The following is a 23162-nucleotide window of genomic DNA, read 5'->3' as shown; positions in this document are numbered from 1 at the left end:
TACTTTCTGCGCAGGTTCGAAGGCAGACTAGAGCAGTTAGAGTGTCTCTTGGAGGAGGTGAGGAGGGTAAGGCCTGGGACAGAGATGCTGGAGACGCCGAACCCCCAAAGACGTATGCAAAGAAAAAAGACAACGATAAAGCAACTGTTTACGGCCGCTAGCAAGTTTCAAAAAAATTTGCGAAGGTAAATGACATTCCTTAGTGTTATTAAGAGTCATTAGATAGATTTTAGATATCTGCAGTAATTGTCTGGTTTATACACATAGATGACGCTAGTAGGACTTTTTTACATCTACCTACGAAACTTTTTGCGGTAGATTATTTCAATATTCAAAATTGCTGATGTTATTTTCCTTACCTATGAATCTGCTTTTATTGCAGGGGTATATACCTAGCCTGCATATTATACCACGAAGACAAGGTATTAGTGACCAATGAAGATTTTTTGCCTGTGATAGAAATAGATGAAACGTTTCCTAATTGTATGAATATGGACATGCACTGGCTTATGAAAGTTTCCTATAGTTGGGACGATATTAAGTCGCTGAAAGCAGACATGGAGAAGCATACATCGTCTGCTGTGCACTTCAGAATCAAACTTCTGACTGCCGCTCTTCAAATGCAGGTATTGAACCTTGAAAATTATAAGTTTCCTGTATATTTCAAATTTGAATGGATTTTTCTAAATTATTTTCTTCTGTTGCAGTCATCTCTCTGTCTTCAAGACTTAGGTCAATTATTCTACAAACCTTTGCGTGATTGCCAGGACACAGTTGTCCTTAGTACAGTCAATTATATAAAAAATCCAAAGAGTGTTTCTGTTCTCAACTCCAGATGGCTTCCAATGAACAAGGTAAGCTTCAGGAAAATCCTCTAAGACAAATACAAATAATTGTAGCATAATTAGACGATAGAACCTTTGAACAATCATAAATATCACCACCAATTCCGCAGGTGTTCAAGAAACCAGTCATAGGTGACGTTCATAGCATTTCGGAGATACTGATGGGATCCATACAGGAGCAGATCAATTACCACCAAGTCTCCAGTCTGAAACTGAACAGAGGCCTGTACCTTGCCTTCCTAAAGATGCAGAGTTCCGTTGATCTCATCCAAGTCGTAGTTCCTAGCAAGTCCCCAAACATGTTACCCCACTGTAGAGTAAGGGAAAACCCCCATGTGTCTGCGTAAGTACAACCTTCAATCATCCTAACTTTCTCGTCTTTACACAAGTTTTACCGCAGGGAGGAATGGGATTATCTGAAGCGACAACATCTACCCGATATAGTGGACAACAGCTCGGAGCAACAAAAGAACTTCTTGGACCTGATCACGAGTGCCGCAAAGAGGCTATTCAACTACATGGACATATCTCCGGATGATTCTATGACGCACAGACTTTACGATCTTGAAGTTATCGATCTCACAGAAGATGTCAGCTTTATCTTAGTGTGTCCTTCGGCAGAATTATCTTGTTCCGTTCCTGGACAGAGAGAAATACTATTGCAAAGGTAAGCTGAGGCTTTTGTATTCTTTGCATCGAATAAACCCAAAATCTTCGCCTAAGCACATTTCCGCCTCACCTCTAAGCTTGTTCTTTTAATTGCAGAGGTGATCTGCTGAGTTTGCCGATACAGGTGTTCGAGATGATTCACCTTAACACCTACCAACACCAGATAGTCAAGAAATACTCCAAGCTGAGTTGTTTCCTCGAACTAGACTCTGCTACTGCCAACCATCTTCATAGAGGAGCGTTTTCCAAGAGCGAAGTGGCCTTGGCGAAAGAAAAACTAGAGCAACTACAAGATTTCCAGAAGAGACTTGGCAATATGTGGAAAGCTGTCAGATGGCTCATGGATGTCATTACATTTGCGAGGGACAAAAACTCCAACGGCATCTCAATGAGGTAATACTCCTAGCATTGGTATAGTCGATTTTTCACATACAACTGTGCTCAACCTCGTCAAACATTTCTCGATCATAGATTGTAACTCCGAATGGTTGTTCTAACTATGGCAAGGTAATCTGTAAGTTCTCCTTCTGCAGGTATATTCTGGAGAAAGAAACCGAAGAAAACTCGAGTCCCAAGAGGATGTTTCTACAGATTCCCCAGCGCGATAGCAAAGTAGTGAAGAGCAGCCCCGGTAGAGGTTCTTGGCCAGGACCTGGAGGTTCCCAAGTACCTCCCTCAACTCTGCTCAATGAGTTCAGCAAAAGCGAACAGCAGCTGAGCATGAACGAGACTTCCTCCCAATATATGAGCGCTTGCAGCGACACCTCTAGGAAAAACAGCGATAGCTACAACAGCGACTATTTCAATGACAAACTACCACCATCAAGGAGCGAAGACACCCTATATATCATACCTAACGGAGCGACAAACCAAAGAATAAGGCATGTGCAAAAAAAGATCCACTGTAATTCTCAAATATAAGTCTGCTTTACTTTTGAATAAATAGAGTAGTGATACTAATACCTTGCCTTGAAATATTGATAATGGCTTTGATGTAGCAAAAGTTTCTGTTGTATTATCCGTTTTTCAACAAAAAGTAATGACACTGTATTTTTTTGAAATACACTGCTCGCTATGAATATTATAAATCTCTTCCTCGTTTTGTTAAATTTATCTTTTTTATGTGTATAATAAATTGTTGCCAATAAATAATTAAAACCCCAAACTTTCCCAAACCCAAAACCAAAGCAATCTCATTACTTTTTGTTGGGTGTAGTGAATACTTGCCAAATAAAATTAGCATAGTTCGATTTTAGGATAGCTTGTATAACGCTTCTATTCAATAATTACAGAGCCAACACTGTATCAAGTCTTTCGGCTACAACCAGCCCTCTATTGGGTGTTAGAGCTAATTACGGAGGGAGTATGGTCAGTGTCAATACAATGAACACAACAAACACATCGGACAGCTTGCACAGTTTGAGTTCCGACAGTGATCCATCCATGAACCCAATGGGTTAGTACATAATACAGCCTTTTTAAATAAAAATTTTGAGTAATTATGTAGTCCCAGCTTGAATAGCACAAAGGAATTCATTTTAACAAATTCAATTCTCTTTTCAGGGAGTAGTACCCCACAGAAAAAGATCAAATCAAGCATAGCACCTTCCAAGTCCATGACCAATGTGAAGCAACACACGGAATCCAATTGTACGAAATCCAATAAGTTACGTCCCAGAAATTTGAAACTGGACACTCTAACGCCCTCGAATCTGGAGACCAGCCTGTCCAGAAGTCTGAACAACATAAAGACGGTAACGGATATAGACGTTACAGCCACTTCCTATTTGAAGCCCCTAGATTCTATCAGAAAATCAGACATCGTGTCGGAAAATTTGTTCAAGGTTCCTTTCTTAGAGGAGCAGAGCAGTAGCAAGGACTCTCAAGCCGGAATTCTACAGGTGTGCATTGTCTTCGTTTCGAATATGAGGGCACAATTTTAATTCTGTTGTATTTTTCTAGATAACAAAGTTGTACTCATTTCTGAACATTGGCCCTACTTTGGCTTCGAAACAGGAAAAGAAAAACCTACTGTGATGTTAGGAGTACATTATTTACGATGGTAAAAGCCAAATTATGTTCAATTAATTAAATCAGAATTATCCCATAGTCCAAACACAAAAAACAATTAAAGGATAAGAAAATTGATACAATTAATAAAGAAATAGATAAAAAGTAAAGATACTACACTAAAGTGCAAATAATTATACTCATTATTAAAGAAGCTAACTTCTCTTTTAGAAAAAGTATCTATTAACATTAGAAAATTGGTAAATTCCATCAACAACATAACATATACCGAGTTGAATAATATGAACTTCAATTATTGGAAAAGAATTTAAACTATAGTGTGTATCCTAAAAATCATATTATGTAATGTCTTATGACGCAGAAATAATAATAAATGGAATGGAGAACAACATATATGAAAAAAGCAGACGAAATAAAAAAAAATTTCATCAAAACTAAAAGCTACAAAGCTAAAGTTTACTGGGATCAAGTTCAGAAGTCTGTACGACTGCCGCCATCTATAAAATCTTTACAAACTCTTGTTTCAGGTCTACGCAGCCTACGATACAGGCTTAGCCACCGGAACCAGCCTCAAGTTGCATGTCACCCCCAAGACCACGGCCCGAGAAGTTGTGGACCTGGTGGTGCAACAACTCAACATGGCTGTGATGCTCAAGGGTAAAGAGGGCCCCATCTATTCAACTGACAAGCTCAAGAATTTCTGTCTGGTGGCAGTTATCGGGGCACGTGAGAGATGTCTTAGGGACGATTTCAGGCCCCTTCAACTGCAGAATCCCTGGAGAAAGGGAAGGTTGTATGTTAGGCAGAAGCAGGACGTCCTTGCAGCCTTAGAGCACAGTAGTAGGCTGGGTGCAGTCATATGAGAGGAGGAAATGTTGATATAGTGATATAAGATGGTTTATTTCGAACTTCTTTTGTATACAGGAGGGACAAAAGTTTTACGAAGATTTTAAAAATGAATGTAAACCTTTAAGTTATGAAACATGAGAAAATATCCCTTAATAAGGCTCTTTTATACTGGTGTTGTATGTGTTGTGCCCTCCTGTATACAAAAATGGCTCGATTTGCCAAACCGAACATAGTCCAGAATTGGTGCTAGTTACAAAGAAGTCGTTAACATAAATGTCTTATGATTTTTCAATGTCGTTTTTCGCCTACTAGCTAAATATATTCAGTAGACTAAGCATTGTCTTTGTCGGTGATTTCGATTGAGTGTTTCAAAGTAAAAATGTCGATGCCTTTCTTCTAAGAAAACAGTTGAAGGGCAATAAAAGGAATGATTTGAAAAAAAATTTAGAACTGTTAGAAACTGAAACAACAGACAAAGTTTCCTGTCAGTTTTGCAGAAAATCTAAAGCATAAGTTGAACATTGAAAGCTTTATTTCGGTGAATTATTTTTTCCTTAGGTGCTTTAGCTGTCCCGCAATTATATTTTTAAATACTCAATTTTTATAGAATATTTTTATTCGTATTGAATGAATTTAGATAATACTGTGATTGGAAAATCTGGACCACAAAAAGAAATTATATTATTATAAAAATTAAGCTCCTCCAATACCTTCTGCTGTTATCAATATTTATCTATAGATATTTGGAAGCTTCAAGTCTATGCTTCTTCTATAAGGGGCTTCCCCTAAAAAATTTTATGCATTTCCAAAGACATATTCCCTTTGAAAGTTGTTCTACAGTTTCCATGTATTATTAAGCACTGACAATATGTCAACTATTGAAAGTCGTGTTTAAGTAACGAAACGACCTAGAATTACACTAATGAACTCAATTATTTGAGCTTAACACTTTGAATCCAAGACTGATTTGAACTAACAGACCTAGTTATTTATTTTCGTCAATACAATTTCAACAAAACAAAAAGGTCCAGTTTATTGTTAAGTTGTTTACAAATTTTAAGAAATCTCTGATTTAATCGTGTTAATCTGGAAATCAAAGTTCTTTAAACACCAAATATAAAATATTTAAATTTATCAAAATAATTAAATATATTCCAATGTTATATATTGAGAATTTTAATTTTAAAAGTATAGTGATTTAAAAATTTTAAACTTAGCCCGATCTCATTTTATTTTTGCAATAAGAACTAGAAATATTTTCAGCTTCTTCCCTAGTGAAAACTTCATATCACTAAGTTGTGTTCAAATACATTTCTCCATTTCAGAATTTTAGTCGTTATGTGGTTTGATATTTCAGATATATTTTAAATGTACATATTGATTGAAAATACGAACCATTATAACTGTATTATTATGTAATATAGAGAGGTATATTTATGTACAATGCAATAAAAACAGCTTCAATTATTTATCAGTGCAATTAAAAATATTGACAATTGTTCAATTTTTATTGTATTGTATGTTTGTTGTAGAGCACAATGATGTATTGAGATGGTTGGAATAAAGATATTGTGAAAATAGATTTAATAAATAAATATGTTATCAATTTTCAAGAGTTTAATTTTTAGGTGTTTTCATTAATTTTTCTTTGGGTATTGTTTATTTGACATGAAAATAAATGAGAAGTCTGATAATTTTATTTAAAATGTTTTTTTAAAATAATGAATGTTACTCAATTGCTTGTTCAATTAATGGATTTTTTGATACTACAGAAATTAGAATATTGGGAGTAACTCACATTGAAGATAGATAAATTAGCTTTCATCCTTTTTTCAATAAAACAAGCTAAAAAAGTTATTTGTTATAATCACTCACCAATGTAAAATTCTAAGGTCCTCTTAGTATTTTCAAAATCTTGGAATAGGTGTACTAGAGATTTGGTATGGAAAATATAACCCGAAGTTATCAGAGAGGATGAGGAAGATGCTTCAGAGAGTCACGTTAGAGACTTTGTTCCTGAAATAAAATATTCACCATTATTTCAGATAAAAAAAATATTGTATTAATAATTTCTTTTATCACATATTCAATAGAACAATCTTGAAAAAGATATTTGTTATAATCGCTCACCAATGTAAAATTCTGAGGACCTCTTAGTATTTTCAAAATCTTCGAATAGAAGAAACGAAATTTATTATGGAAAATATACTGCAAAGTCTAAAGATCGGAGAGGACAAGGAAGATGTTTCAGAGAGGGATGCGTCACGTTCAAGACTTCGTCATTATATTCTATTCAATTGCCCTAGTTGCTACCTGTAATAAAAATATTCACTATCACTTCAGATAAGAAAAAAATGATTGCATTAATAATTCATCTTAACTTTTATCGCATAAAAATGATCACTCACCAATGTAAAATTCTAAGGACCTCTCAGTATTTTCAAAATCTTCGAATAGGAGCACCAGAGATTATGGAAAATATACCGTATTTGAAAATAATTAAGCATAACTTTGAAATCTACGAGACAAAAATGGCTCCCTTAGTTTAAAAATTTTCAAATTTTGAAGTCGCCTATGCATGCGCAACATCACATTTACTAAGGATGCGCAGATTTATAAAGACTACAAAATTTCTGCACCTTGGAAACAGGTTACTATGATTGAATCGTTTTCGTTACTTAGTAAAAATTTATATTATCGATAAAACTGCGATCAACTGCGCTTCTGACTCATTACTATCAGATCATTATCAAATAATTATATTAAATTTACACTCATTACAGATTTGTACTGTGTCTATGATTCGATTTCTGTGATTATGATTCATAACCTTTTAGAAGCGGAGAAGTATTTTCTGATCAGATTTTAAAAAACAACTAAGAATATATGAATTAAAAAATTATAATTGAAAATCGATTAGTCTAACGTATGAATTTAGCCAGGACGACAAAATAATAAAGTAGTGACATTGCCATACCAACAGTTGACGGGAAACTCTGAACCATCACAGTCACTGTGATATTAAACTTCTGGAAATATCTCTATATCTTAGAATCTCTTTAAAATGAGTGGAGACGGTGATCAAGTGGAACAATTCGATGGATTATTCCTTTCCATTGCCCAGCATCATCCTAAAGGAGCCGCACAGTTGTTGGACACATTTGTAAGTTTCCTTTCAAGAAAAACCGATTTCTTTACCGGAGCAGAACAAGACCAGTGGGAAAACTTGGTTATGACCACATTCAGGAAATACGAAAAAATAAGCCGGGAAAGTCGTGAAGCTGAACTGAAAGAAAAGAGAGATAAGGAAGCAGCCAAAAAAGCCGCAAAAGCTAAAAAAGAAGCTGAAGAAACCATCAAACCGGCAGAAATAACAGAATTGACTGATGCAGAAGCGGAAAAATTACAAATGGAAATAGATGCTGAGAAGGAAGATTCCCAACCACAACCAGATGAAAAAACAGCAACCGCAAAGTCTAAAATTATCGGAGAAGAGGAGGAAGATGCTTCAGAGAGGGGTAAGTGTCACATTAGAGAGTTTGTCATTCATTCTATTCAATTGCCTTAAGTTGCTATCATTATGTAATAAAAATATTCACCATCGCTTTTGTTAAAATTACTTATTGCATTAATGATTGATCTTAATTTTTGTATTATGATGCGAAGTGTGAGCTTGCTAAATATCATATTCATCTCATGACATTATTAACATAAATGCGCAAGAATCCAGAATTTTCAATATTGCAGTACCTCTCAAAGTGAAAAACACAAACTCTAAACTCAAACAAGCTGAATTTGTGACAAAAATGGTTCCAAAAAATCAACAGGACAAAGAACAATTTCTAAGAAAATTAAAGCTTACTATCGAAGAGATTGAAGATCTACAAATCATGACAATAGGCCAAGCAGATTCTATGTTGTGGAAAGAGGAGAGAAGAAAAAGAATAACAGCATCTAATTTTGGAAAGATCTGCAAGATGCGAGCCTCAACACATTGTCAAAACATTGTTAAGACCCTATTGTATGGTACTTTTAATGGAAACCAGTACACCCAATGGGGTAAAGATCATGAAGACACAGCAATCGAACAATTTGAAGAACTACAGAACTTTCATGTTCAGCAGTGTGGATTTTTTGTTGATCTGGAGGAATCATACTTAGGAGCTTCGCCTGATGGTCTTATTGGAAATGATACAATTATTGAAGTTAAATGCCCAAAAACATGTTCGGAAATGACGCCTTTGCAAGGGATTTCCAATGGAAAAATCAAATTTGCCAGGATGGAGAAAGGTAGAATGAAACTTTTGAAGAATCACAATTATTACTATCAGGTGCAAGGACAATTACATGTGACTAGAAGAAAAAAATGTTATTTTATTGTATGGACACCAAAAGGCTTGGAATACGAATTGATTCGAAGAGATGACAACTTTTGGGCAATTGAATGTCATGAGCAGTTGAAAAATTTTTATATGAATTGCCTGTTGCCAGAACTTGTAGACCCACAATATCCTCAGGGAAGAGATATTATTGACTTGAGACTCCCAAGGGAGTAGGGTTATATGAATAATATTATATTATTATTTTTATTTCACAACCTATATTTATATGTTTGTTTTATGACATATAATTATTTTTATTTCGCAACATATATTGATATTTTTATTTTATGACATGTGACTATTGTATTATTAATTTATGATATATATTATTGTTTTTATTTCATATCAATATATTTTTATGTTGACATTATATTATTATTATAATTATTGTAGTGATCTTCCTGCACAATTTTATTGTTGGGACTAATTTAATATTTTATACAAATAAAGCTTTATCAAACATACATCTTTTTTTTTCCTGTATTAAAGTATAGACGAAAAATAAATATTTAGCCTAAAAGTTAACTGTTGTGATTTCAAATGCAAACTCTCTACTTTCAGGTAAACTGGTTCCAAATTCAGGAAACGGTTGTGACTTGGAAAGATACAAATGGACACAAACACTGCAAGATGTAGAAGTGAGAATTCCTCTAAATGTCAACTTCAGAGCTAGGCAAAAAGATTTGGTAGTCAATTTTACCAAAAAGCATCTCACAGTTGGTATGTTTCATCTTGAAGTTTTTAAAATGGTTATATTAAGTCCTTTTTTTTCAAATTTATATAACCACTTCATAGAATTCTTCTTTGTGAATAACAAGAACTTTCTATAAAATGATATGTATTTATTTGTATCTAACCTGCCTGCAGGCATTAAGGGGCAACCTCCGATCGTCGATGATGATTTCCCCCACGAGATCAAACTGGAGGAGACCACATGGGTGATAGAAGACGGCAAGACTGTCATCTTAAACATCGAGAAAGTCAACAAGATGAACTGGTGGTCCAAACTAGTCAAGTCCGATCAGGAGATAAGCACCAAGAAGATAAATCCAGAACCTTCAAAACTCAGCGATCTAGATGGAGAGACCAGAGGCATGGTTGAGAAGATGATGTACGATCAGAGACAGAAGGAGCTGGGTCTACCCACCAGTGACGATCAGAAGAAACAGGATGTTCTGAAGAAGTTCATGCAACAACATCCAGAGATGGATTTTTCTAAATGCAAATTCAACTAAGTTTTTTTAAGTTTTTTTTTAATGATCTCGAAGTAATGTTGAAGGTTTAAGGCTTCAATAAATTTTGACACAAATTCCGGTAGTTTCATTTACGATCATGATTAGTTCCTACCACAATCCTATAGTTTATTGGAGTTACACAAAAAAAAAACAAAATCTTCTTTTTGGAGATATATATTTTGTACCATTCCTATCAGTATACATTGCGCAATTACATTTCAATGTGAGCTGGAAGAATTTCAGTAATGAAGAATTGCTATACTGAATTCTCAATCGTTGAAAGAAACTGCAGTCTTGCTTCCTAGAAATTAAAACTGAATAGGTGAAAAAACATTCTTGCGCACCTGATTCAAGATTCTAAAGCTACTTACCATCGTTGGATCCTTTGCGACCCTTGTGCAATACCAATTTTTCCGGAACGTCAAAGCCGGGCCTGGCACTCAAAATATCTCCATGTACCATCATCGAAGGTCTTCCCCTACCAGGAACCGGCGCTTGCACGTTTGCCAGCTCGGCCTTCTCTTCACCACGGTAAATCTGCAACAGGTAATCCATGAAATTAAGAAAAAAGCACCTTTATAAAGTTAAAAACAGGGTGAGCCTCAAAGTTGCACATTAAATTTAATCATAGGTTGCCCTTATCAAATAAAACACTTATTTCATTTATCAAATTCGGCTCAGGTAAAAAATTATAAGCATTTAATGGTTTCACAATGGGCTAATGCACTCCTGTCCTTTCTATGCTTAAATCTCTGAGTATAGAATATCTTATTCTCTATGGCTCAAACCACCGAGAAAACACACAACTTAATTGTTGTGAACATAGAAGATTGATCAGGTTGAAGTAGACCCGCCTCTCTATCTTCAAGGCTCCGCCCACACCTACTCACCTGTCCATCTCTACCCTTTATCTCGCTGTCGTTCACCGTGGTGACCTCGGGTCCCCACTGTTCCAGGAAGTTGCCGAGACGCGTCACTCTCTGCTGGGGCGTGGTCAGGGTGTGGCTTCCACCGCAGTACCGATTACAGATCTCCCCCTTCTTTGCCTGCTCAAAATGATTCATATTCCTGCTCGCGACCAGACTTTTCTGCTGCTTCCTGAGCTGGTCCAGCTCATAGGCGAGGTAAGGCGCCATAGTCTTGGTAGGCGGCAGGGCCGGAGGTTGCGGGTACAAACTGGGATCCATGTTCTTTCGCATCACCACGTCCTGGTCGCAGGATATGCACTTGACGTCTCTGTGGACAACATTCGATGAACGTGGTGAACATCTTAAGATTCAGAGACTTACTTGAGCAGAGCAGCCTTGGTGCCGGCCGCTTCCTGTTCTTTCTTAAGCTTGCTCAAGGCCTTCAGTTTACTCTGTAGCACACCCAGCTTGTTCGTGATGAAGTCTTTCAAAGGACCAAGCTCCATCTTGTCCAGCTTAGATCCCACTTCCGTTTGAATGTCCGACAGAGCTTGTTGCCAAAGTTCTTCCTGCGAAAATGAAGCTTTAGCTTTCACTTCATGAGCTACCTTAAAGTGTTGGAGTGAACGAAGCTCGATTTACCTGTTTGGTCAGTTTCTCTAAAGCGTCTTCGATGCCCTTGGTCAGATCCATGCAAGTAGCGTCGAACTGTTCATGGGACACCTTCCTGTTGATCATGCAGATGTCCACCTTATCGGCCAACTGTCCTTCTACCTCGTTCTTATCGGCCTTGATGGTCTTCAGCATCTCTATCTGCTCCTTCAAACTCTGAAATAGACCCAATTCAATACCATGTTACTCTGAAGGTCCGTTGGTGGCTCTCACCGCCATGTACATCTGCCGTTCCTGCTTCTCGTCCAGCAGATCCGCTGCAGTCTGGCTTATGTTGGTGGTGATGTTCTCGAGTTCGGTAAACTTCTTGTACAGCTCCATGAGGTGGCTGTCGGTACCGCTGCCTCCTTGTTCGCTCAGGCCTTGCATCTTCTCGTAGACCTTTCCCAGCTCCCGCTCCACAGATGCTATCTTTAGGATACGACAAGCATAGGTTTGTAAAGATTCCTCTGAGAATAAATAAGAGGACCTACCTGATTGCCCACCGTTTCCATCTTGCCGTGGAACATGGTGTCCAGGGAGTTTATCTGGTCCACGCACTGCTTGAAATGCACCTCCATCTGCGCCATCTTCTCGCTCATGTCACCTCCACCGCCCGGTTTACCGCCTCCACCTCCCTTCCCTCCTGCACTCTTCATGTCCTCGATCTTCTTCTGCAGCCCTGGCACGTCCAGCGTCTGAATGAGGTTCCTGATGTTCTTGAACTCGTGCTGAATCATCACCAGGGCGTCTTCTACCTGCACCTGGCTCAGGTCGGTCCTGGAACAAACTATTCTCTATCCGACATTAGGTTTTTGCCAGAACGCTCACTTGGAGAAGTCTTTCCCGGCCACTGGGCCGCCCGGTTCCGCCATCTTCGGCAGGTGGGTGCCTTTGTGGTCGCCGCCGTCGGCCAGCTTCTTCTCCAGCTCGCCCAGCCTCTTCTCGATATCTTTTACATGTTCCAAGATGGGACCTTGGCCGTTGTCTATCGAGCTCCTAAGTTTGGCTGCGTCCTCGATCACTTTGGTGGTCCCGCCACCTGCTCCACCGCCACCTGCGTCGCAATATATCATATTTCATAAGGAGGACAACTAGTTTTGTGCAAAATTCAGAGTTAGAGGTCAGTTCTACTTCTTCAGAAGTCGTCTCCAGAGACAGCGTTATAGTTGTCTCCTCTAGCTGCATACTGAGGTTGCTATGCCGCTGTGAGCTGAACTGACAAACCTTTTGGACAGCTCCAAAGCTAATAGAACGAACCAGAATACTCCCCATCCAGCTTTCTGGACTTACCACCACCTGGAGCAGATCCGCTCTCTCTCGCCAGGTCTTCTATCATCGACGCCATCTTCGCCATGCCCACCTCTGCCGCTTCCACTCTCTTCGTCAAAGACAGCATCTGGTACATGTCCACGATGGGGCCAGACTCAGCCCCAGTGACGCTCTAGAAGGGACGCAGTTGAACCAAACAAATAAAAAAGACGGCAAAGCATCCCCTTACCGTTCTCACGGCCTTCACCAGGTCCGAGTTGTTGGACATCTGCGTCAGCTCGTTGTACTTCTGCTTGAGGTTCTCCACGTCGCTGGTCAGCTTGGAGAACGCCTCTGTGGTGACGGCGACCGTGAAGGCTGGCGTCACCTCGTTGTCGCCGTTGGTGGGGACGATCACCACGTTACCTGAAAGACGGAGGACGTTAGCTGACGTCTCGACGGTTTTCCTTGGCGGACGACGGACTGGTTGCTAACGAGGCGAACACGTATGGTTGCTCATCGGGTTCCTCCGAAGAGTCCTTCCGCCTCTCGATCACTTTAATTTCGTCCTCTTCGATATCCTCGTCGACTGTCAGCTGTCTGATCTTGCCTGTAGGAGAAAAGGTATTTTTTTCGAAAAAGAGAGGATTTCAATAAACGAAAGGAAAAGGGGCCTGTGCCGAAAATAAAACGAGGAAAGCACAGAACTTTTGTGTGCTCAGAATCTACCAAGAAAATTTTCAAACCACCTCGAAAAAGATATAGGGTGTTTTTTTTTCGAGGTATATAACTTTAAGTTGGCATTACTATTCAAGATGGGGACCGATTTAACAGCTGTCAAGTGATTTATTCTCAGTTTAGTTTGGCAATTCATCATGAATAGACTCACGCCTGAACAACGCTTGCAAATAGTGCAATTTTATTTCGAAAATAATGGTTCTGTGCGGAATACGTATCGCGCACTACGTCCATTTTATTTTGTTAAGCGATGAAGCGCACTTCTGGTTGAATGGCTACGTCAACAAACAAAACTGCCGCATTTGGAGTGAAGCTAATCCTCAAGTGTATGTCGAAACACCGTTACATCCAGAAAAACTGACTGTTTGGTGCGCTTTATGGGCTGGTGGAATCATTGGTCCGTACTTCTTCAAAAACGATGATGGCCAGAACGTTACAGTCAATGGTGATCGGTATAGAGCCATGATTATTAACTTTTTCAATCCTGATTTATTATCCATCGTTGATTTATTGCAATGTAAAGTTCTATAGCTCTAAAAAAAACACCCTTTACTACTTAATTTTGTCTCCGATTCTGATCTTTCTTTAATATTTTGGAAATTTTAGTTGTGGTTGGACGTATCTTACTGTTACCAATGGAATTTCTCAAAATAAAAGGATCTCCATGAGAGGAGCGTATGGTACTCAAAGTTAACGTGATTCTGCAATTCAGTAGAAATATGTATTAGACTTGTAATTCTGCTTATACTTTTTCTGCTGAAATAACCGTCTCAATGATAAGTAAAGTTTTTCTCTAGATCGCAAACGTCCAAAATGTCCTCATTCCTTCTTGGTCTCCTCTGTTTCCATTCCTAACCTCAAAAACCTACCTCCATCGACATTTTGGGCCTTTTTGGCTCCACCATCTGCTATTTGGTAATGAGTGGCCTTGACACCTCCTTGGGATTGAGGATCTATCAATTTCTGGATCAGCTCGCTCTCACTACCACTGAACTCCACCTTTAGGTCGCTGATACCAACTTGGTTCATCATGACTTGAAGGACCGTATGAAGAAGACGAAAATTGACGGTTCCAAGCTAAAAAAAATGTTCGGCTTAGTGTGTAGGTAACCTGGAACGTCTTCAACAGCCTTTGAGGCTGTTGTCCGCTGCTGCACCAAATTATGAAATTTGCCATTATTATTTTTGTAATACTAACATCTGGTCCTATTAAAGCAGCATCGGCCACCTGATTCAGGTTCAACAGGGTAGTACTTTTCGCCATTATGCTATATTGTAGGCGATTAATAAAAATAAATACACAAAAAAACCTTGTCGAAGAGGATATCGAATCTCTACTTCAAAAAAAAAAATTACGAAAATGTCAGAATGAAAGACTGACTCATATTTCAGGGTTTGACGCTGTCTAAGATAAGGGTATCTAAAATGTTAAAAGCCATCTGTAATAATAATAAAGGCTCAAATAAAAGACAACTCCAAATTTAAAAATATGGTTCATTTTTTGTCGCAAAATATCTCAAATCTTATAAGAGAAGGAGAAAATCACTCACTCACGTGAAGTCAAGAGCTTTTGAGCCAATTGCACCCTTGGAAAGTATAATCTCCAAGAGCATTAATTTATGTAGTATTTATGTTCTAATGAATAATAGCAGCTAGAATTTGTATTGACTGCATTCATAAAGATTTGAGCGCTTCTCTCAAAAGAACTACATCTCTCTTCCATTACTTAGATACAAAATTTCGCAAGCTCACGCACATTCTTGGGAAAGAGAATTTTGCGAAATTTTTATGTTCCGGTTTTTTATCTTATTTGACATGTATTTCCATTCTGTTTTGCGTGAATAATGAGAATCGATGACATTGAACCCAAAATTTTACTGTTCACATGTAAAGTCTATTTACATTGGCACAATAAAAAAAATGTCGTCACAGCTTTCGCACCTTTATAACAACGCCTTCCATCAAATCGAAGAAGTTGTAATAAACTCCAGTGGTGTTTAGTTGCATTTTCTTATTTTCTGTGAAGAAACATCGTTCAGAATTTGTGAAACAAGGACTGTTTAATTTTTGTGAAAAAGCTTAGAACAGCTTCATTGATTTTTTTCGTGAAAAGTGAGTGAACACAATGAAAATAATACAAGTTTCACTAATTCTCGTGGAATTTGCATTGTTTCATAAACTAAACCATGAATTTTGGTTCAAAAATATACGAAATATTTTTCGATCTATAAATTTTAAAGGCTGAAAATCTCACGAAAGATTCCCTTTATTATAAACAAAGCAACTTGGATCGTTTACATATCTTGTTAGCATCTCAAAATATAGTTGCAATGAAATTCGTATATCACCCACATTCGTATAAATTTAAATAATTTAAAAGATTTCCGGTTAAAGTTAGAAGAAATCTTATAATCTTACTTAATTCATTCATAAGACGTTACGATGACTATTTATTACGGCTACTACGTACTAGTGATTATTTGAAGTAAAAACATAATAGAACTTTCTCCATCTACCTGCAATTACTTCACATAACAAAAAAGATTATGGTTATTGAAGATGGTGGGATCAAAACGAAAGTGCTTAAACAAATAGTTACTCTATTCTAAGTTCGTTCAGTATAGTTGTTTTCTTCTAGGAAAGCGCTAGCGGAAATGTTAAAAACGGAAAATGAATACAATGAAGTGTTCGGTAAGAATCTTTTGGAGAAAAAAGAAAAACTGGATAAAGAGTTTCCTTTTGAAATAAAGAAAGTGGAGGAAAGTGTAAACAAGCAATTACTTCAAGATTTCACAGGTGAGTCGATTTAACAACCACTCAAAATAAATTAGTTCGAAATTGAGTGTTTTTTCATCCAGGAGAACGCACAGGATTCGTTCAAGTAGGGAAGAAAAAATGGTTTTTTCCGAGCGGCTTCAAAGATCAAGCAGCCAGCTTCTACAATTTTGAAGTAAGAGAGAGCGATGTTTGGATTGTTACTTTTCCAAGATCAGGTACTTTTTTATATCTACTCATACTTAACTCAAGTAACAAATTCAAGCTGCACGTACGTGTTTTCAGGTACCACTTGGACCCAGGAAATGGTTTGGTTGTTGGCCAACAACTTGGATTACGAGAAGGCAGCGGAAGTTCCTCTTGTAGCCAGGTTCCCTTTTTTGGAGTAAGTGGATTTGGAAGATTTTCAAAGCTCGACCTCACGTTCTACTTGTAGATTCAGCTGTTTCGTACATTCAGAATTGAAAGCCGAATTTCTGAAGGAAAATGTGGATTCAGTTTCGAAAAGGCAAATGATTGAAGAGATAGCCGAGCCTATATGCGATTATTTGGACAAATTTGAAGGAAGGAGGTTTATCAAAACACATCTGCCGTTGAGTTTGTTACCAAAGAATCTTTTAACTGCCGGTTGTAAGGTTTGTTTCCAATCTGATTCAACTTGGAGTATAATATTCAATTCGATAGGTCGTTTATATTTGTATAGTCTACCACTAGTGTTTAGATTCCATACGTTTAAGACGCAGGTCCTGTGGCGCAACGGATAACGCGTCTGACTACGGATCAGAAGATTCCAGGTTCGAATCCTGGCAGGATCGTTAACTTTTTATAGAAAATATCAAGCGCTCACTTAATTCTTTGTAAATAAAATATTTCTCATGTCTTTTGTTTCATTTTAAGTGATTGCTAAATTGCAACCATAGACATTATAACCACAGACACCATCTAATAATTGTTAAATTTCTGTAATTAATTCGGAAACATGATGAGTTTATTTATTTCATATCTTAGCGGATCAGAGCAGTATTATGTTTGTAGTTTACGAAATTTGCTATTTGAAATATAACTGGTTTCATTTGTGAGTTATAATATAATATTATTAATAATAGGTAAATTTCTTACCAAGGTCCTGTGGCGCAACGGATAACGCGTCTGACTACGGATCAGAAGATTCCAGGTTCGAATCCTGGCAGGATCGCAAAATTTTTTTTCTAATTGACTACAATATTTTAAATTTCAGGTAATTTATATCGCAAGGAATCCAAAAGACGTTGCTGTGTCGTTTTACCATTTAAATCGACTAATAAGAACTCAAGGATATAAAGGAGACTTCCAAACTTACTGGGAATACTTTCAGAACAATTTACGTAAGAAAAAAATTGCCATTCTTACCTCGAATTCAACAAATTTACATTTTTAGAACCATGGACTCCTTACTGGGATCACATCATAGAAGCTTGGAACTTAAAACACGAAGAAAACTTACTTTTTATGTTCTACGAAGAAATGGTCAAGGTAGTAGTAATTTACCTCAAACAAAATGTAACAATAATTATAGAATAACATTTCGAAAAATTTGTAATTCCAGAACACTAAACAAGCAATTCGAACAGTTCAGAACTTTCTCGGTACAAACTATGATGAACAAGAACTAAACACACTGCAAGAACACCTTAAAATCGAACACTTTCGAAATAACAGTTCGGTAAATTTCGACGTCTTGAAAAGTTTAGGAATTCTTATCACAGGAGAACAAGAATTCATCAGAAAAGGTAAAAACGGAGGATGGAAGGACAAATTCGACAAAGACCTAAACGAGAAAGCCGATAGATGGATCGAAGAAAACCTGAAAAGAACTGATTTGAGGTTTCCAGATTGAATTACAGTTTTAAAGTTTAAGTGGAAATGTAATTTAAGTTATGATAATGATAATAAATAATAATGTTTGTTGTGAAATAAATAAAAGTATTTGAATTCTTCAATATTTTTATTGAACTATTTCAAGATATATCTGAGGAGTATCAAAAAAACAAAATAATAAAAATAACAAACTAAATAAACAAAATTTCATATAAGATGTGAACATAACACAAATTGCTGCCAAGAAATTGCACTAAAATGTTGAAATTTTTCTTCAACTTCATCTGTAGTAATCAAAAAGTGAATACGAATTTCAATAGAATTGAAATCCTATATTCATAAAAAACTTTTCAATAGTTATATAAAAATACTCAATAAAAATTTGAAACGAGACGATATCATAAAAATTCACTATTTTTCTAGATTACACATATAATTTGAGCTGTTAATATATTTTCATATTTAAATATTCTCGTTTACCTTTAGAATAAAATACTGTATGTTCATAATATTAAAGCTATTAAACGGGTAGTATATATACAAAATATATATTCTTATTGGCACATATGTTTGTAATAAAGCTTACTTTAAAGATTATTGCTCATATGGAAATTTCCATATTTTCAATTCGAGGAATGTATAGGATTACAACTGCAAATACAGAGGTATTAAGAATATACTCGTAAATACTGTTAAATAGATAGTGATTTTCAGTTTGCCGAAAACTTTCTCCATCGTGAGCGACTCACTGAAAAGCACTAATAAATATTGATAACTTTGTATTTCACCGATAAAGGGGCGATGATCCCCAATCAAAAATCAGTCTTGTTCGAAATCAAACCGACCTCTCAATCAAAAATACCGTCTGATTTTCTTGATCTTCTTCATGAATCCCACCAACAATCATCTCTTCGCCTTCTTACCGTCCTCTTCTACGATTCCCAAGGCCTTCAGTTCCAACATCACCCTGTTCAGATACCCCGAATCCGGATAACTGTGGGGGCCGCCGCGGGCCCCGATTTCAGTCTTATGGGGGATGTTCCAGGAGACCACGTCTTCGCAGCCCGTGGTGTGAGATCTGGTTATGGTGAAGATGAGTTTTCGTTGCCACGCTATCCTCAACAGACGGAAGATCTTCCTGCCCTTCGGGTTGTCCGGCAGGTAGGCTATCCTGGGGAAGCCCACTGCGTAGTATTCCCTCCCAGGGTTCGGATGCTCCGGACCTTGGATGCCAGACTGAATGCTGTAGAGAGCGAAATTAGAAGAATTCGAAATTATCGACCCGATTCGTTACTCACTTGTATACGATTTGTATGGTGTTGCAGTTCGGATGCCCGGGCAATTTTTTGTCGATTACGCCCCATTCCATGGTACCTGAGGGCTGATTACCATGTTTCTCGCCGTAAACGCATCCACAGACCGCACAGTGGATGTGGAGCTCACTGCCAGATTCCTGCAGTTCGGTGAGTGAATAGTTGAGGCAGTCTAAGTGTAAGACATGGTTGCACGGCAATGCTATAACAACTATCGATGGTTTTAGAGGCTGCCTGCAGAGGGGACAGGGTTGTCTGGGGGTCCATTCGCTTGGCAAAGACACTCTAACAAACCGGGAGATAATAGAACTGGCCGGATCTAGACCTGAAATATTAACAATTAATACCTTAAAATTAAAATTATTCTGTTAATCCACTGAATTTGATTAAACGATTCAACAATTTCTCAACTTTGTTGTGGCGTATATTTTTCCATGATTAAGTGACATAACCTATTGAACACAAATGACATAAGACATGTCAAAAAATAATACAGTGTTGCGGTTATTATCATTTTAAATTGTATTGAAAACCCCTTCATTTGTGTCCTTTAAAAAATTTTTATGATATCTTTGAGAGGAAAAATACAATAGATTGAAATTATTAGACCAAAAAAGACCTTTAAAGAATTTCTTTCCATCACATACTATTTAATTGAACTGAATGCAAAAATTAAACCAAATTGAAAATCTGTGAATATTATATTTTCATACTGATAGAAATAATATTCTGATAAAACTTATATCCTGACTTACCAACAATAGCTGATACTTCATGATGTTCACTGTCATCTTCACTACTGGCACTACAATGGATCAATTCGGCAGTGGAACTTGTAATCTGACTCTCCCTACTCTCTTGACTGAGGTATGTCGAGACCGTGTCTAAACTTGGCCTTCTTCCCGACTTTGTACTACTGCTGTCAACGTCCAACAAACACTCCTTGTAGGTTTTGCTGTCCACAACTTGGGGTGTCGTTACAGGTGAGGATTTATTACCTAAGAATTTACAATTCAGTTGTTGCAAAATGAACTTCGTCCTATTACGTTAACAGATATGTACTCACTAAATATATTGAGGTTATGTAGTATTTGCCTAGCCAAATTTGCCGGAGTTGTTTCACCATTTTTATTCTTCCCACTACCTTTTTTCTTCCCATTTTTCTTATTGCTATCTGATGCATTCAAAGCAGCAGTACTTCCAATAACTTTACCCTGATTTTGAGCATTTACACATCTTGCAGAATTTCTTATATCCGAGCTTCTCCTACCTACAAGTCTCTTAATGAAATCCAAGAAGTGCATTGACTTACTCAAACTTACCAATAACTGGAACGAGTTCTTCTAATCTAACTTTAACTAGCGGATATGGAGCTTGTTTTATTCTTCTAACACTTCTTACAAACCCATTTGTCAACCATTTTTGTGTTAAATTATTGAAATTTATTATATACGGAAAGCCTAAGTGAGTTTTGGTCATGTCTATTATTTGATCTCCCTGAAAATATTTATCGGTTATAATTGAATAGATGATTATTCAAGTGAGTTACTCACTCTAGACCAAGCTTCCTCTATTAAACATTGAATATCCATATCAAACGGATGCCATTCTAAGGAATTTTCTAAACTTGCACACTCCCATTTAGCTCCTTTACCAGCTGGGGAAGAAGGGGGATAACATTTTCTTCTAACTTTTATAACAGAATCTGAAAATAAATTAAATTAGATTTTCAATAATTTGAATAAATGGTTTCCTACCTGAATCTTCTAACTCTTGTGTCAAAGTCCTCAAATTCACAAAAAAATTCAGCAAATTTGGGTCAGCATCAGACAAAATAACTCTTGTCAACTGTTTACCATTAGCTCTTTCTAAGTGTTGGGTTACTGCAGGACTATATGGTTTCCAGTATCCTGATCTGATCTCATATTCCCAAACTACAACTGCGTGTCCAGTCATTTTCGCCAAAATTCATCCAAACTCAATGCATAAGAAAGGAATTACAGATCAATTTTCTCTTCACCATATAATTAACAAATTCTGGTTGTCAATCATGATGAGGAATTGGAAAAGTAGGCTATAGACTTTCCAATAAAAAGCAAGAGTATGAAGACAACTTCCGTCCGCAATTTTTCAATTAATGCTGACCGTGCACATTAATTAATACTGATTATTTGCGTCACCAGTCAATTATGTTGTTTATTTTCTGATAATTTACCCATGTTTTGAATTATACGAAGATGACACTGAGATGTCAATGTCAAGGTTTGCGTAATATTCAGATCGATGAATATGTTATCTCTTCTATGGTTTTGAAAAGGTGTTTTTTTGCGATTAACTAAATGAAAAAAATATTTTTGAATGAAAAAAAATGAAAAACACGGAATATTTTAAAAATATTTAATAATACAATCAAATCAGGTATTTACTCATCAATAACTTTCTCAGACTGGACTTCTTCCTGTTCGATACCAAAATAAATGGTATCAGCTTTCTGGTAAGCCCAACTCATTCTTTTGGAGGAGAATCCCACTCCTATTTCTCCAGTTTTCGAGATTGTTATAGCCCCTTGAACCAAAGAAACATTTTCAATGATATTTTCAGGGAAAGCTTAATAATACACATACCCGCAGTATTGTTAAGTTTAGCTGACATTTTGTCTAAAACTGACTGGGTAGCTTTTTGTGGATCAGATCCATTTTCTATGTTCTTCAAGATCGCATAAGCCATACAAACTTTTATTATAGAATCTCCATGACCTTTGAAAGAGGAAAAAATTAATCGCTGCCAAAGTGTGAAGATATTTTATAACCTGTTGTAGAAACACCTCCAATTTCATCATCAGCATATGTTCCACTACCTATTAAAGAGGTATCGCTGCTTCTACCTACCATTTTACCATTTATTCCACCTGTAGATGTTGCTGCGGCCAAGTGACCTTGAGAATCGAGTGCAACAGCACCTACAGTTCCTACGTCACCGGGATTCTGAAATGATAATAAACATAAAAGAGTGTTAAAAATGGAACTTAGAGGCTACTACGTCTTTTCCACCTATTTCTGTAAGACTTCCCCCTTTTTTCTTAAATTCTTTGAGAGCTTCTTTAGCGAAAGGTGTGATAAGACTTCCAGGGAGAAGTCTAGGAATTCCCTGCTCTTCAGCAAATTTATTTGCGCCAGGACCGGCTAGCAAAACGTGAGGTGTTCGTTCCATCACCAGTCTTGCCAAACTGAAGAAAAAAAATCAGAAAATTGTGTTGCCTTCTCGAATTACTACCTTATAGGATGTGCAATATCTCTAACTATGGTCACTGCACCGGCTGCAAGGGTAGAACCGTCCATAATACTGGCATCCATCTCTACTTCACCGTCCAAATTCAATACGGAACCTCTACCTGAAATGAATCCATGTAAAAGGCCAAGCATAAAAAAAGAAGAAGAAATACCAGCGTTCATAGATTCGTCGTCTTCCAAGATACGTACTGCTGTCTCGACGGCGTCCAGGGCCGTACCGCCATTTTTCAGAATTTTATAACCTGCTTTAGCAGCTATTTTTACACCTTTTATCTTATCTGGAACTCTAGAATCCTTTATGTCACCAGCACCACCGTGAACAATCAAAATTGGTTCCATTTTTAGATATTGAAATAAATTCCTCACAC

The 23162-nt window shown here is 37.1% G+C and overlaps 6 protein-coding genes and 2 non-coding genes across 13 annotated transcripts in view; 5 read left to right on the top strand and 3 right to left on the bottom strand.

The window, feature by feature from the left end:
• Positions 1-6002, top strand: part of LOC123683318 (ankyrin repeat and fibronectin type-III domain-containing protein 1) — a 124335-nt gene extending 118333 nt beyond the window's left edge. For 3 of the 4 annotated variants that reach the window (XM_045622273.1, XM_045622277.1, XM_045622275.1), the window contains 10 exons: positions 15-185; positions 383-626; positions 708-854; positions 956-1188; positions 1246-1512; positions 1611-1907; positions 2048-2395; positions 2807-2970; positions 3078-3415; positions 4073-6002. In XM_045622273.1, the coding sequence (XP_045478229.1) occupies positions 15-185; positions 383-626; positions 708-854; positions 956-1188; positions 1246-1512; positions 1611-1907; positions 2048-2395; positions 2807-2970; positions 3078-3415; positions 4073-4408 (2545 nt within the window). In that variant the 3' untranslated portion in view covers positions 4409-6002. Of the gene's footprint in view, positions 1-14; positions 186-382; positions 627-707; positions 855-955; positions 1189-1245; positions 1513-1610; positions 1908-2047; positions 2396-2806; positions 2971-3077; positions 3416-3476; positions 3577-4072 lie in introns of all 4 variants that reach the window. The other variant, XM_045622276.1, reaches the window with a different exon arrangement.
• Positions 6003-7068: 1066 nt separating this feature from the next.
• On the top strand, positions 7069-10085 carry LOC123683317 (nuclear migration protein nudC). Of its 2 annotated transcripts, XM_045622272.1 has the most exons (3): positions 7138-7912; positions 9338-9496; positions 9644-10085. In XM_045622272.1, exons 1-3 carry the CDS (start codon positions 7459-7461, stop codon positions 10009-10011), a joined length of 981 nt encoding a protein of 326 aa, XP_045478228.1. In that variant the 5' UTR covers positions 7138-7458; the 3' UTR covers positions 10012-10085. The 2 variants fall into 2 exon arrangements, with proteins under 2 accessions (XP_045478227.1, XP_045478228.1); XM_045622271.1 differs by lacking the exons at positions 9338-9496; positions 9644-10085 and adding an exon at positions 8142-9240 and having other exon boundaries at positions 7069-7912.
• Positions 10086-10169: 84 nt separating this feature from the next.
• LOC123683316 lies at positions 10170-14929 on the bottom strand. 2 transcript variants are annotated; one of them, XM_045622269.1, is made up of 13 exons: positions 14758-14929; positions 14429-14636; positions 13306-13431; positions 13072-13247; positions 12864-13014; positions 12402-12627; positions 12065-12350; positions 11805-12002; positions 11562-11747; positions 11301-11488; positions 10902-11247; positions 10383-10548; positions 10170-10312 (listed from the first exon to the last, which is right to left on the bottom strand). In XM_045622269.1, exons 1-13 carry the CDS (start codon positions 14821-14823, stop codon positions 10281-10283), a joined length of 2355 nt encoding a protein of 784 aa, XP_045478225.1. In that variant the 5' UTR covers positions 14824-14929; the 3' UTR covers positions 10170-10280. The 2 variants fall into 2 exon arrangements, with proteins under 2 accessions (XP_045478225.1, XP_045478226.1); XM_045622270.1 differs by lacking the exon at positions 13306-13431 and having other exon boundaries at positions 14758-14928.
• Positions 14930-16019: 1090 nt separating this feature from the next.
• LOC123683314 (sulfotransferase 1B1-like) lies at positions 16020-18247 on the top strand. Its single transcript, XM_045622268.1, has 8 exons — positions 16020-16138; positions 16198-16355; positions 16418-16552; positions 16620-16719; positions 16771-16969; positions 17572-17698; positions 17752-17846; positions 17920-18247. Exons 1-8 carry the CDS (start codon positions 16119-16121, stop codon positions 18208-18210), a joined length of 1125 nt encoding a protein of 374 aa, XP_045478224.1. The 5' UTR covers positions 16020-16118; the 3' UTR covers positions 18211-18247.
• Positions 17077-17149, top strand: Trnar-acg. Its single transcript has one exon. It is a non-coding gene; the product is annotated as a tRNA-Arg (tRNA).
• On the top strand, positions 17457-17529 carry Trnar-acg. The gene has a single exon. It is a non-coding gene; the product is annotated as a tRNA-Arg (tRNA).
• A 52-nt stretch (positions 18248-18299) lies between the features above and the next one.
• Positions 18300-21771, bottom strand: LOC123683309 (protein deltex). The gene is made up of 7 exons (XM_045622261.1): positions 21262-21771; positions 21058-21209; positions 20827-21001; positions 20571-20774; positions 20260-20502; positions 19490-19829; positions 18300-19434 (listed from the first exon to the last, which is right to left on the bottom strand). The coding sequence occupies exons 1-7, from the start codon at positions 21458-21460 to the stop codon at positions 19095-19097; spliced, it is 1653 nt and encodes a 550-aa protein (XP_045478217.1). The 5' UTR covers positions 21461-21771; the 3' UTR covers positions 18300-19094.
• A 116-nt stretch (positions 21772-21887) lies between these two features.
• LOC123683312 (isoaspartyl peptidase/L-asparaginase-like) lies at positions 21888-23137 on the bottom strand. Its single transcript, XM_045622264.1, has 6 exons — positions 22947-23137; positions 22778-22895; positions 22544-22730; positions 22314-22488; positions 22129-22260; positions 21888-22069 (listed from the first exon to the last, which is right to left on the bottom strand). Exons 1-6 carry the CDS (start codon positions 23131-23133, stop codon positions 21927-21929), a joined length of 942 nt encoding a protein of 313 aa, XP_045478220.1. The 5' UTR covers positions 23134-23137; the 3' UTR covers positions 21888-21926.
• Between the last annotated feature and the right edge of the window lie 25 nt (positions 23138-23162).

Source organism: Harmonia axyridis, chromosome 6, assembly GCF_914767665.1.
Source record: "Harmonia axyridis chromosome 6, icHarAxyr1.1, whole genome shotgun sequence".
Taxonomy (NCBI): Eukaryota; Metazoa; Arthropoda; class Insecta; order Coleoptera; family Coccinellidae; genus Harmonia; species Harmonia axyridis.
The sequence above is the reverse complement of the archived record's forward strand: the minus strand, read 5'-3'. Positions and strand labels throughout refer to the sequence as shown.